Source organism: Diabrotica virgifera, chromosome 3 (assembly GCF_917563875.1).
Source record: "Diabrotica virgifera virgifera chromosome 3, PGI_DIABVI_V3a".
NCBI lineage: Eukaryota > Metazoa > Arthropoda > Insecta > Coleoptera > Chrysomelidae > Diabrotica > Diabrotica virgifera.
In genome coordinates, this window is record NC_065445.1 from 221,492,464 (window position 1) to 221,505,390 (window position 12,927).

At 31.9% G+C, this 12,927-nt stretch overlaps 1 protein-coding gene across 1 annotated transcript in view; it reads left to right on the forward strand.

The window, feature by feature from the left end:
• The first annotated feature begins 963 nt into the window (after positions 1 to 963).
• Positions 964 to 12,927, forward strand: part of LOC114328800 (TNF receptor-associated factor 4) — a 114,519-nt gene continuing 102,555 nt past the window's right edge. The window contains exon 1 of the mRNA XM_028277762.2: positions 964 to 1,273. Within this exon, the coding sequence (XP_028133563.1) occupies positions 1,079 to 1,273 (195 nt within the window). The 5' untranslated portion in view covers positions 964 to 1,078. The remainder of the gene's footprint in view (positions 1,274 to 12,927) is intronic.

The following is a 12,927-nucleotide window of genomic DNA, read 5'->3' on the forward strand; positions in this document are numbered from 1 at the left end:
CACTTTGTACTCCCAATGAAGGATCTCTACTTTCGCCCTGGAATGTAGCATCACGATCTGGGCGTAAACAAGATGGCGATTTATCACCAACGCTACCTCCAGTGCTACTTCCCGCTAAATGTCTATCTTCATTTACACTTTCACTTGAATTTCCAAGTTTTTTAAAGAATGTTAGTACAGAGGACTGTTTCTTAGACATAATAACAAACGAACATCCGCAAAAATTACACAAACAATAGCAGCTCAGCTAGTAACAATAAGCTTATTGAACGAATAAAACGTGGCGACCACCTACACAACACAACACACGCGCACTGAGCTGGTATGATATCCCTCCGCCAGGCGTCGGCTGGGCTCGGGTGCATTCGATCGGCTGCTCCAGCTCGGGCGCAACCGGCCAGAGTCGGCTCACCGGCACTTGTAAATTTAGTTGTAACACGCGCATACTTTACACACACAGAATCAAATTAGATGCATACAGAAAAATAGACTAACGGGGGATCTATATTAGTTATTCATTCGTAACTTTTAGTGTATACATATACGTAATTTAAAGATAATTTATATTATTTTTTTCTTTTTTTGCATAATGTTGGGGGGGCACGTGCCCCCCCGTGCCCCCCGTGCCCCCCCGGCCCGACGCCACTGCCTCCAAGGCAAATGTCTAGACCCGCCACTGGTATAGCTTCATTTTTACCTTGATTATTTTACCTTATTTTAATTTATTATTACCTTATTTAATGAATTACCTTCATTACCTTATCTACCTTAGATTCATTACCTTATTTAATGAATGAATTCATAAATTAATACTAAAACTACCTCAATATACATAGTTTGTCTCTAGATTTTTAAGCAACATTTACATCCGACAACCTTGCACCGTTAAAACATTCACATGGAACAGCTGTTCGTGAATGAAGTAGTGGGAGAAAGGCCACAGAAAGGCCGATTGAGCACAAATCGTCAAGTCAACAAAAACAGTTCAGTTTCAGCTCGCTACAGAGGAGTTCATACGTATGAAAGAGCGCTCGGTCAGTGACAAGTCAGAACGTGTTTGTGGACTTTGTGGTGCAAAATGGTCCGTAGTTTGACTCAGTGGACGAAAACTCTGAGTTTCCCCGCCAGAATTTCGCCGAATAAGAGTTCGAAAGAAAGTATTAATATCCATCAAATTAGTGTCACTCCTTCCTTGAGCAACAATTCCTTAACGAAAAATAACGACATCAACAGTATGATGAACACTCATGCATCTTTGACAGAAGTTAATCAAGTAAGTAGTTATCATTATTTTGTGAAAATTCAGTACATAGGTATCCAAAAATACTCATGAAAATTAAATAATAATAATTTTTTTTAAACTAGTAAGTACAAAAAAATTGATACAAAAACTAATAAAGTGGGAATGAGGACTATGAAGAAGTATCTGCAAAACAGCAACTCTTTGTACCATATCATCCAATATTTGTCAAAGGAATACAATACCTAAGTCTGAATAAAAACTCGTCTTGAAGTTTTGGCTAGTTTTCTTAATTTACGACATTCATTATTTCAGTTTGATAACCAAGACATTTATTATTCCGTTCTTTTTATAATATATTAACAAAATTAAATAATGATTGGTGGTAGGCGCAAAATCGTGGTCCAATGCTATTTAAATTCATTCATTTTTTTCTAATCCTGAGAAAACTGAAAACTAATAAGTATTTTTGAAGAATTTAAACGCAGATTGAAAGATTATTACCGAGGGCCGAAAGTCCCTTAAAACTTCTATGTTTATTTTAATAAATTACAGAACAGGGGCGAAAAAAAAAGAAAATTAAGTGTGGTTTTTAATTTCAAATATTTCATTCAAAAGAAACGTTTTGTTTATTGTAAGGGACTTTCGGCCCTCTGCAATAGTAATCTTTCATTCTGCGCCTTTGTTTAAATTTTTCAAATATATTTATTAGTTTTCTCTGGATTCGAAAAAAAAAAGGAATGCATTATAGCATTGAACCAAGATTTTGCGGCTATACCCTTAACAAAAAAAAGACATTCAAAAGTCGGTAGAAATTTTTAACTTTGAAAGTTGCTTTTTTTTAACTGACTAATCGACTGAAAATTCTAATTTTCTAAATTCTAATTCTTTTTTTAACTGAAAATTCTACCGGGCTTTTCTTTGAATTTGTTTAGTTTTACTCATATTGTTATTGTTACACTCTCTAAGCTAAGTTATTGCCTATATTTAATATCAAAGACTATACTCATTATTCACTATACAATACGTAGATTTAATCGTCATCATTCTCTTTGCCTTATCCCTATGCGGGGTCGGCTTCCCTAATTGCATTTTTCCACATAATTCTATCTTGGGTCATATCAATGTTAATCCCATTTACCAACATGTCCTGCCTTATCGTCTCCCCCCAGGTCTTCTTTGGTCTTCCTCTCCTACTCCTTCCAGCAGAACTTATTTTACTTCAAATCAGGCCCGAGGCACTACATAATTTTCGGGCCCCTAAATATAATTTAATAATAATATTAGACCTTCTTCTTCTTAACGTGCCCTATCAAGTCCTCTTGACATTGGCGATTAACATGGCGAAACTGTCTCTGTCTCGAGCTATTCAAAATAGTTGTTCTGGTTTCTTTATTCCTGTCCACTCCCGGATATTCTTCAACCAAGATGCCTGCTTTCTACCAATTCCTCTGCGTCCTTCGATTTTACCCATCATAATATGTTGAAGAATATACGGATCTCCCCTGACTACGTGTCCAAAATAGGCCATCTTTCTCTATTTGATGTTATCAAGCAGCTCGCGGGCAGCATTTGCTCCCTTAAGGACTGCCACACTGGTCAGAGTAGCCGTCCATGGTATTTTCAGTGTACGTCTGTGCAGCCACATTCCAAAGGCCTCCAAACGATTAATGGCCGATATTTTTAATGTTCATGCTTCGGCAACATACAAAAGGACTGACCAAATGTAACATTTAATCATGCGCTTTCGAAGTTTAATTTGCAAGTTATCATTACAGAAGAATGACCTCATTTTTAAAAATGTGCGGGCTATCTCGATTCTACATTTTATCTCTTTATCTGGATCTAGTTATTCAGTAATATGGCAACCAAGATATTTAAAAGTGGGTACTCTTTGAATTATATGACCATCAACATAAAACTGTGAATTTTGATGGGCCAAACGGCTAAATACCATGTATTTTGTTTTTGAACAGTTTATGTTTAGGCCAAACTCTCTTCCCACTGTGTCAATGGAATTTAAAAGGTGTTGTAATCTATTCATATTATCACTTAAAATAACTGTATCGTCTGCATATCTGATTGTATTTATCAGAATTCCATTAACTTTCACACCCCATTCCAAAAATATTCTATCTGAATATAAATTGAATAACAGTGGGGACAGTATACAACCCTGTCTGACACCTCTTTGTATTTTGCATATTTCTGTTGATTTTCTTTTTATGCAAGCTGTCGCTGTTTGACGCCAGTATAATTTTTCTATGATTCGTACATCTTGACTATCAACTCCTTAATTCTTTAATATTTTAATTTGTGATGTTGTACTCCATCAAAGGCCTTCTCATAGTCAATAAATACAGCAAATACGTCTTTCCTTTGATCTCGGAATTTCTGCAATAATACATTTAGTGCAAAGAGTGCGACCCGGATTCCCAGTCCATTTCTGAAGCCAAATTGTGTTTCAAGCTGGTCTTCTTCACATTTATCTCTGATTCTACTGTGGATGATACATAGAGAGATTTTCAAAGTGTGGCTCATGTGGTTCTAAGACCACAGTTGACAAATTTGAAAATTTATCTTGTTTTATTGCAATAAAATTTTTTTGATGATCTTTCCGGGCCCCATTAAAATGCGGGTCCGAGGCAGGTGCCTCACTGGCCTAGTGGTAAAATAGGCCCTGCCTTCCAGGAATCTGCACTTCAGCTATTCTTCGTATTTGGTGATTAACGTCTCGACGTTGAACATGACCAAACCATCTTAACCTATGCTCTCTCATTTTGGCATCAATTGGTGCCACACCTAGACTTCCCCTAATATACTCATTTCTAATTTTATCCTTCGTTGTCACTCCACTCATCCATCTAACCATTCTCATTTCCGCCACATGCATTCGTTGTTCCTCTTTCTTTTTCACTGCCCATCATTCAGTTCCGTACATCATAGCCGGTCTTATGGCTGTTTTATAGAATTTTCCCTTCAGCTTCATTGGAATTTTTCTGTCACACAACACACTACTCGCTTCTTTCCACTTCATCCATCCAGCCCTAATTCTACTGCATGCATCTCCATCTATTTCTCCATTACTCTGTAATACCGATCCTAGGTACTTAAAACTATTGCTTTTCACAATCATTTCACCATCAAATACGTAGATTTAGGGCCGGTTGTTCGAACGCTAATCAACAATGATCATTATCAAATAATTAATTACTGTCAATGTCAACTTTGTTTGGGTTGTCAAAACATAATTACAATTCTGAGACTATAATCAATTAATATAACAATATTTATTAACATAATTAATAATAAATCTCATAATTGTAATTAATTATGTTTTCAGCAACCCAAACAAAGTTGACATTGACAGTTTTGGTGACAGTAATTAAATATTTAATAATGATCATTGTTGATTAGCGTTCGAACAACCGGCCCTTAGGCCGGTTGTTCGAACGCTAATCAACATTGATCACTATCAAATACTTAATTACTGTCACAACTGTCAATGTCAACTTTGGTTGGGTTGCCGAAAACATAATTATTGATGACAATTATGAAATTAGTTAATCAATTATGTTAATAATTGTTATGTTAATTGACTAACTAATCTCATAATTATAATTAACTATGTTTTCAGCAACCCAACCAAAGTTGACATTGACAGTTGTGACAGTAATTAAATATTTGGTAGTGATCAATGTTGATTAGCGATTTTTTTTTGGTCCAGAAGGCATCAAAACATAATGTGAAATTCTGACTTATTAAGCCCTTTACCCCAAACATCAGAGGTATTCAATTTTATTCAGGAGAATAAGCCACAATTTTAGTTTGAAATTGAAGGTTATTTGACGTTTCGAATTCCTCTGCGGAAATCGTTATCAAAAACCAAAACATTAATAAATTCAACTTTGATCTTGTATAATTCATGCATGTTTTGTATTTTGGTAACGAAAATCGAAACGTTAACTAAACTTAAAAAATGTGGCTTATCCCAAAGATAATAGCAAATTGCATAAAATGGCATAAGAAAATAGTTTCAGAACAATATCAATTATTCCAGTCATTTCAGCCCCTCCCAATTTTTCAATATTTTGCTCTACCCTACATTAACTTCTTTTGATAGAGATTTGACCTATATCAAAAGGTTTTTGTACTAAAAATGATACAGACTAAGAATCTTCTCGTCATTAGCTTTAAGTAAGCTTATGATGTAGTTCTAAGAACAAGTCTGTATCAACTCAGAATAATTGGAATTGAAGCAAAAGATAAGTTGATTAAATAAAAATGATAACTGACTAACTAAGACCTAAGACGACAAACTAACTCTGGGATACTTTGCTGAGACGTTTTTTTCTTTAATGATCTATCATAAAATTTGGACTCTGCTTATTTACATATTTATATTTGCCATATTTTATGCCTGATATCTTTGCCTATTCTAAAGTTTATTTCCAATTCTGTTCTGGCACTCTTTTGGTAATGTATTTTTTAATATACTTAACCTGTTAATAATAATTAAAAATAGAAATTTAGTTAAAAACATTGATTGATATCAACTATTTCAAATAACTGTTTATCTTATTTTAGTTTTACTACTTTACAAATATCGTAAAACAATGTTGAATCTGTATTATCAATTTTGATAATTTTGACTGAGTTGTAACAATATGTATTTACTTGGAACTAGAATAACAAAGTTATCTAAAAAATGTTAAAAATGTTTGATAAGAGTATGTCAGGTGCTAGTTATTGTGCTTTTCTTTCTCTTTATTGGGTGTCCCTGTATGATACCTCATTCCATAGTGTTATTCTTGAAATATATTCCTAACGATCTTTCTTTTCCACAATTAAACCCAGACTTCTGTTTCTTCTTTTTGTGAAGATATTACTCTGTTTTTCAATGTGCCTCCAGTAAGTTGTCATTCCATCGTTTTCGTAGTCTTTCCACTGATCGTCTTCTTATTGGGGAACAGTCTCTCGCAGTCCTTACTTGCTACTCTATTTGTTGTCATTCGGCTTATGTAGTTTTTTTTATTCCGTTCTGCTCTTCTGTTTCTTACCCCGTCCTTAATGTTCTCCACCTTGCATCTCCGACGTATATTTGTACTTCTAGTTCTGTCCCATAGTGTCTTACCATCGATTTTACTAAAAGAGTTTTCACCTTTGATATTTTGAGCATTCTTTTTGTAAGCGTCTATGGCAGGTTAGTGTTTCTGCTTCGTAAGTACATTATATATGCCATTATTAGTCTGATGACTGCTTTGTAAATTCTGCCTTTGATTTATTTTCCGATATTTTTATTTCCCATATTGTTTCATTCAGGCAACCTGCATCTTGGTTTGCTCCATTCACTTGATTTTCCGTGTCTGTTTAGAGCTTTCTGTAGCTAGATAGTGTGCTGCATAGATATTTAAACTCCATAGCTTGTTCTATTATCTGACCCTTCAGCTCGAATTTGTTATAACTGTGTAAATTAACATTAAGTAATGGTTAAATTTTCTGGCGGTTTTATTAAATGGGTAGCATGTTGTAAACATGAAAACACAGTATTGTAAATATGAAAATATATATACCTTCTCTACATCTTTTTTTCTTTCACTTTACTTATATTTTTTGGTTCGTCTTTCTTTTTTGCGGTATATTTTTCTATTTCCATCGTATTCTGGTCAATATTTTTACTATAAGTATTTTTAAGCCTTAGACCAGGACTAATCTGTAAAAAAACGTCTATTTTTGGATGTGAGAGGTGGCATTCGGATTTTTGCAGATAAAGTTAGGTGACACCTTCAGTAATAATAATTGACTTATGCACCTTCTCAAATATGCCCGGAACATTATTAAAAAAATTAAACAATTTAAAAATTTCGAAAAACATCGATTTTTTTCTGCTTTCTTTGCTTATAACTTTAAAACGGTTCGTTTTGGAACAAAGTCGTACAGAAATAAAATAAAGATAATTGAATTTTGTATGATATACGACTGGTCAAAAATGTCTTAAGGTATTACCTTTTCTGCAATATAGCAATAAATACAAAAAAGGGGGCAAAGTACGCCTGTTGTTATTCAATGTCTCTTAACCCCTTTGGTGGACTTAGAACCTTAGTAATTCGCTTAGAAAATTCTTATAACTTACTTAAACGGTCTACCAAATTTGATTAAAATAAATTTTGCATAATAAATTTGCAATCTAAATGTATTTAAAAAAATTCAAATTTTTTAAAATCTTTCTGAACAAAAAGTAGACCATTTAGAAGTTGGCTATTTTTTTTACATATAAAGAGGTGCTCTACCTATCTAATACACTTTACAGAATTAAAATCGGATTATTTAAGGGGCCTCAGCAATGTTTTAAAATTATAAACAATTTTTTGGCTTATAAACAAATAGCTTTATTTAATAATAAAAAAATTAATTTTTAGCAATGCAAATAATTAAAACCGGTATAATTTGACTTTAAATGCTGTCAGCAGAATTGCTAATTTTTATTTTTAATCAAAAGTTATTCGCGTTCAAAAATTGCAATTTTTCGATTTTTTGAAAGTTCCACCGCGTTTATCTCGAAAACTATGCATCCTACGAAAAAACTTGTAAGAACATTTTTTGCTTAGAATTACCCAAGAAATATAAAAAATGTTTTATTTTGCGAAAAATCGATGTTATGTAATTCCTCAAGTTCTTTGTTTATAACAATCTTATCGGCATCCGGATCAACTTTTACCCAAAAAATTCGTGTTCTACGGGTCAAAATACATAAAAAAAACTTGGGTAAGTCCATCTAAATAAAGGAGCCAGTAGCACCCCCTCCTGGCCACAGCATTTGTTTATAACTTTAAAACATTGCCGAGGCTGCTTAAATAATCCGATTTCAATTCTGTAAAGTGCATTAGATATAGGTGGAGTGCTTCTTTATGTGTAAAAAAAATTGATAAGTCTTTGTATGTTCTAGTTTTTGTTGTGCAAGATTTTAAAAAATTTTAATTTTTTAAAAAAAGTTTAGATTGCAAAATTATTATCCAAAATCTAGTAAGTCAATTTTAATGAAATTTGGTGGAAGGTTTTAGCACATTACAAAAATTTTCTAAGCGAATTAGGAAGGTTTCAAGTGTAGCCTAAGTGATGGAAAAACATTGAATAAGGACAAGCTTGTTTTGCCCCCTTATTTTATATTCATTGCTATTTTGCAGCAAGGGTGATAAATTCAGACATTTTTAACCAATCGTATCTGATAGAAAATTTAATTATCTTTGTTTTATTCCTATACGACTTTGTTCCAAAATGAATCGTTTTAAAGTTATAAGCAAAGAAAGTAGAAAAAAAAACATTTTTTAAATTTTTAAATATTTTAGTTTTTTGATTAATGTTCCGGGCATATTTAAGAAGGAGCATAAGTCAATTATTATTAAAGATATTATCACCTAACTTTATCCGCAAAAATCCGAATGCCACCTCTCACATGCACATAAAAACAGATCCTTCCTGGTGTAAGTGGGAATATAGATCACAGTAAGCTAAATTGGTCTATAGATAAAAGTTATGTTATTTTTCTTTGTAATTATTATTCGTATACATATATGTATATACTTATTCTTATTTAACTATTCATGAGGATTTTAAGTGCTATTTTAGGCATTTCATTGCAAGGTTCCTTGTTTCTTAAAAAGGAAGCGCCATAACATTATTGTTGTTATGACCTTCACCAGTAATTTAGTTTGCCATGTCAACTGGCAATTAAATAAACGATAAGGATTAAGATTTACATTTTATTATAGTGTCAAGTTTGTAATCATAGTATTTCATTGGACTAAATTCGTTTTCCAAAACTTATGCAGTAAAATGTATGGTTTTTCTATTTCTTATCATATCTAAGACCATATCCAGCAAAAATAGAACAACTGATCAAATACATAGGTACTAATCTATTAAGTTTAACACGTCTGATTTGCGCCTACGTTTTCTTGGTGTTATTAAGGTGTTTTTTAAGATGATTGTTTTTATTGGTATTAATTTATTGAGATGAAAGATCAGTCATCAGTGATACTATGATATCAAGGATCCAATAAATAATAAATCTACTTACCTTTATTACATGTATACGTTTCAAAACGTTGGTTATAGTTACAAAATCAGACAGAAACACTAAAACAACTAAACTTTTTGGGAGACTGGGTGACTGTCCGACCCATTCGCCAAATTTTTGTAAAACATAAAATTGAATTAAAAACCAATAATTATGAACAAAACAACACATATTATCTATTTTCAAACTTTGCTATGTCTTGTCTTGTCTAGAATATGAATAAATGTACAGCCTTTTTCTTTTACCCACACATTCCTTGATATCGATCTCAGAAGCTACTATACTTATATGTACATATATACATTTTCATACCAACAAAAGTTTCATTTTTATGAAAATATGTCCAGAATTTTCAATGTCTATGATGACAGACAACATTTAGTAGTCAACATTTTTGCTCATGTCGCCGGTCCGGAAGAACATTGACGTACCTAACTGCAAAAAGCAAAACTGTTCTGGGGAGCAAAAAAAATTTTTAAATATATAAAATAGTGATTACCTAAATGAAAATAAAAGCCAGCGTTGTATAAAGGATAAACGCCATACCGATGCCCCTGGATGGTTACTCTTCATTTATACTAAATAACGTTATTATCGTTTTTTTTTGCTTATGTGTTCTCCAAACCATTCTTTTGTTCCAACTGTTTAGAATTTGTAGTCGCTCATTTTACATTTTGGGTACAATTTGCTTTTCTTCTACAATCAATAACTTGTAAAGTTGTAAATAATATTGTAGAATAGAAAAGAAATACTTCAGTGTATATTGTAAAAGCAGATTTATAACAGTGGGACAGCAGGTAGCAATAGCATTTATAACAGTGGGACAGCAGGTGTTTTTTATAATTCCATAATTTATGACTTCACCACCTATTGGGTAAATACTACTTATCTGACTATTGAATATTAAATAAGTAAGTTTTTAAGTTACGATAATATTTATAAATACACAAATGACACATCCAGTGTATTTTACAATATTTAACATTCACTACATGTGCTTTTGTAAAAATCAATTTTTAAACATAAAAAAAATAATAGCTATAATTATTTTAATCGAAAATATAACTAAACCTTACTTATTTTAGTCATAAAAATCATGCTCTAGTTCTTTTGAGAAGTACTGCAAGCATTATTCTCTTATAATCTTGTTCACACTGGTTTTGTCTTGTTTAAAAAACACCGCAAGTAAGTACTTACTTTTATTGCATTTTTATTTTGCTTAGTTACGTCATGATCTACTTACTCCCAAATTTTGTTGCACTATCTCAATCACGAACGTCGCAAAAAACTCATTATATTTTTTGCAAAAATCTCATTATATTTTTTATATTGACCCCTACCCCCACTCCTTTGTCGGCCACACAGCGTTCCGCCCCTAGAGATTTTACTTAGTTATGTCATGACCTACTTATTCCCAAATTTTGGGGCACTATCTCGATCATGAGCGTCACAAAAAAAAATAATAAAAACCGCGACTTTGACCCCTCATAACTACCCTCGTCCCCCACTCTGGTTTCCGGCCCTTGGGGAAAGTCATGTACACAACTAATTAAACATATCCCGGTATAGTTTTTCCATATTACTTATCACGCACAAAATCCGCTTCTATCTCTCTTATGGCTTTGTCATGTTCCATCGTTCAAGATATTAATACTTAATACCAATACCTAGCCTAGATATTTGTAGTTGTTTGTAGTCGTAGCAGTGCTTTATCGTGATCATGTTGTTTAATATTAGGTCTTTTTGTTCTCCTCCAGTTCACAAGTACATATTCGGTTTTCTTTGTATTCACTAATAGACCCCATATATCATACTCATCAATTAATTTCCGGGCCATATAATTTAAATCGTCATAACCTTGAGCCATTATTACTTATCCTCGTTGTTCTACATTTTTGTTTCCATCTTTTTAAAGCACTTTCTAGGTATATTTTAAATAAAGTGGGGGACAGGCAACACCCTGTCTTTAATCCTTTTGATGTTACAAACCCTGTTGTTATTTGTGTCCCTGTTTTTATTTATAAGCCCTATACTATGCAATCTAATAATTATGGATGATGTAAGTCATAGAGAGCGTCAATAAAAGAGGATACATGACGAGGAGCGTCAATAAAAAGGAAGACGTCTAATATTTGTTTGCTATGTATGCTCTTGATAATATAGGTAATCTATTCGATAATAAATATAATCTATCAATCTTTGTGCCCTTTTATTCTTGTATGTACTAGGGTGTGCACTAACCTTGCATTTTATGATTAAAACAGTGTTTATTCTCAATTATTTCAAGGAGAATGTCTATTTCTTACATTTTCGTTAAATCTTTATTTCACGCCTTATATTACCAATAAAACAAAATGCACTTATTTAGAAATAATTCATTCTTTTAATGTTTCATAAAATTTTATAGTTGTTATTTAATTTTCCTGTATAGTCCAGAGAAATAAGAGTTTTCTCGTGACACATCCCCCTCCAGGCCGAAACCAAATTTTTTGAGTAGTATGGACATCTATATTATTAACCTATATGTTTCCTGCAGCCGATTTTGATGATATACATAGTTATAAACAAATGAAGATCGAAAAACGGTAAATTATCGCTTTGTTCGTCTATTACCAAAAAGTTAAGCACTTTAAACAAATTTGAGAGTAAGAAACTCATAAATCGTATAAAAAACTTCAATATGGCATTCGCTGAATATGTCCATCCTTATTGGTTGCTTAGAAAATTGCAAAATAAATCATAAATTTTGAGTTTTTATAAATATTCATAACTTAGGTAAAAATTAACTTAGAATCTTCTTATTACACGGAATGCCGAGACTCCTTGTACTTAAATTATATTTTAAATTTCAGAGCAATTGGTCAAATAGTTTAAAAGTTATTTAATTTGTTTATCCCAAATTTATTTTTTTTGCAACACTATAAGTCAGAAAATTACAAGGTTACAATAATACTTCAAACAGTTTATGAAAGAAGAACATTTATACTATTACCTTAATTAAAATAAATGACAAAAAATAATTTTAAACAGTGTAAAATTATTTTGCAAAAACATGTCGATTTTTTGCTTACTTATAAATAATTAGAATAACTTTTTAACCGTTACCCGTAGAAAAATTATTTTTTCACACTTAGAAAGACTGAATTTTTATACACATTTAGAAAGAAAGACAACTGTTCTAGGACATTTAGGGACAAAGTTAGCCCCCCCATTTTTTTAATTCACATGTTTTTGCAAAATTATTTTGCAATATTTATAAGTATTTTTTGTCATTTTTTTTAAATTAATTAAATATTGTAAATTTTCTTCTTTCATAAACTAGACAAAATATTAATGTAACTTCATCATTTTCTGACTTACAGTGTTGCAAAAAAAATTAATTTTGGATAAACAAATTAAATAACTTTTAAACTATTTGACCAATTGTTTTTAAATTTAGGTTATGATTTAAGCACCATAAGTCTCAGCATTCCGTCTAATAAGAAGGTTCTAAGTTAATTTTTACATAAGTTTTGAATATTTATAAAAAATCAAAATTTATGATTTATTTGGCAATTTTCTAAGCAACCAATAAGGATAGACATATTCAGCGAACGCCATATTGAAGTTT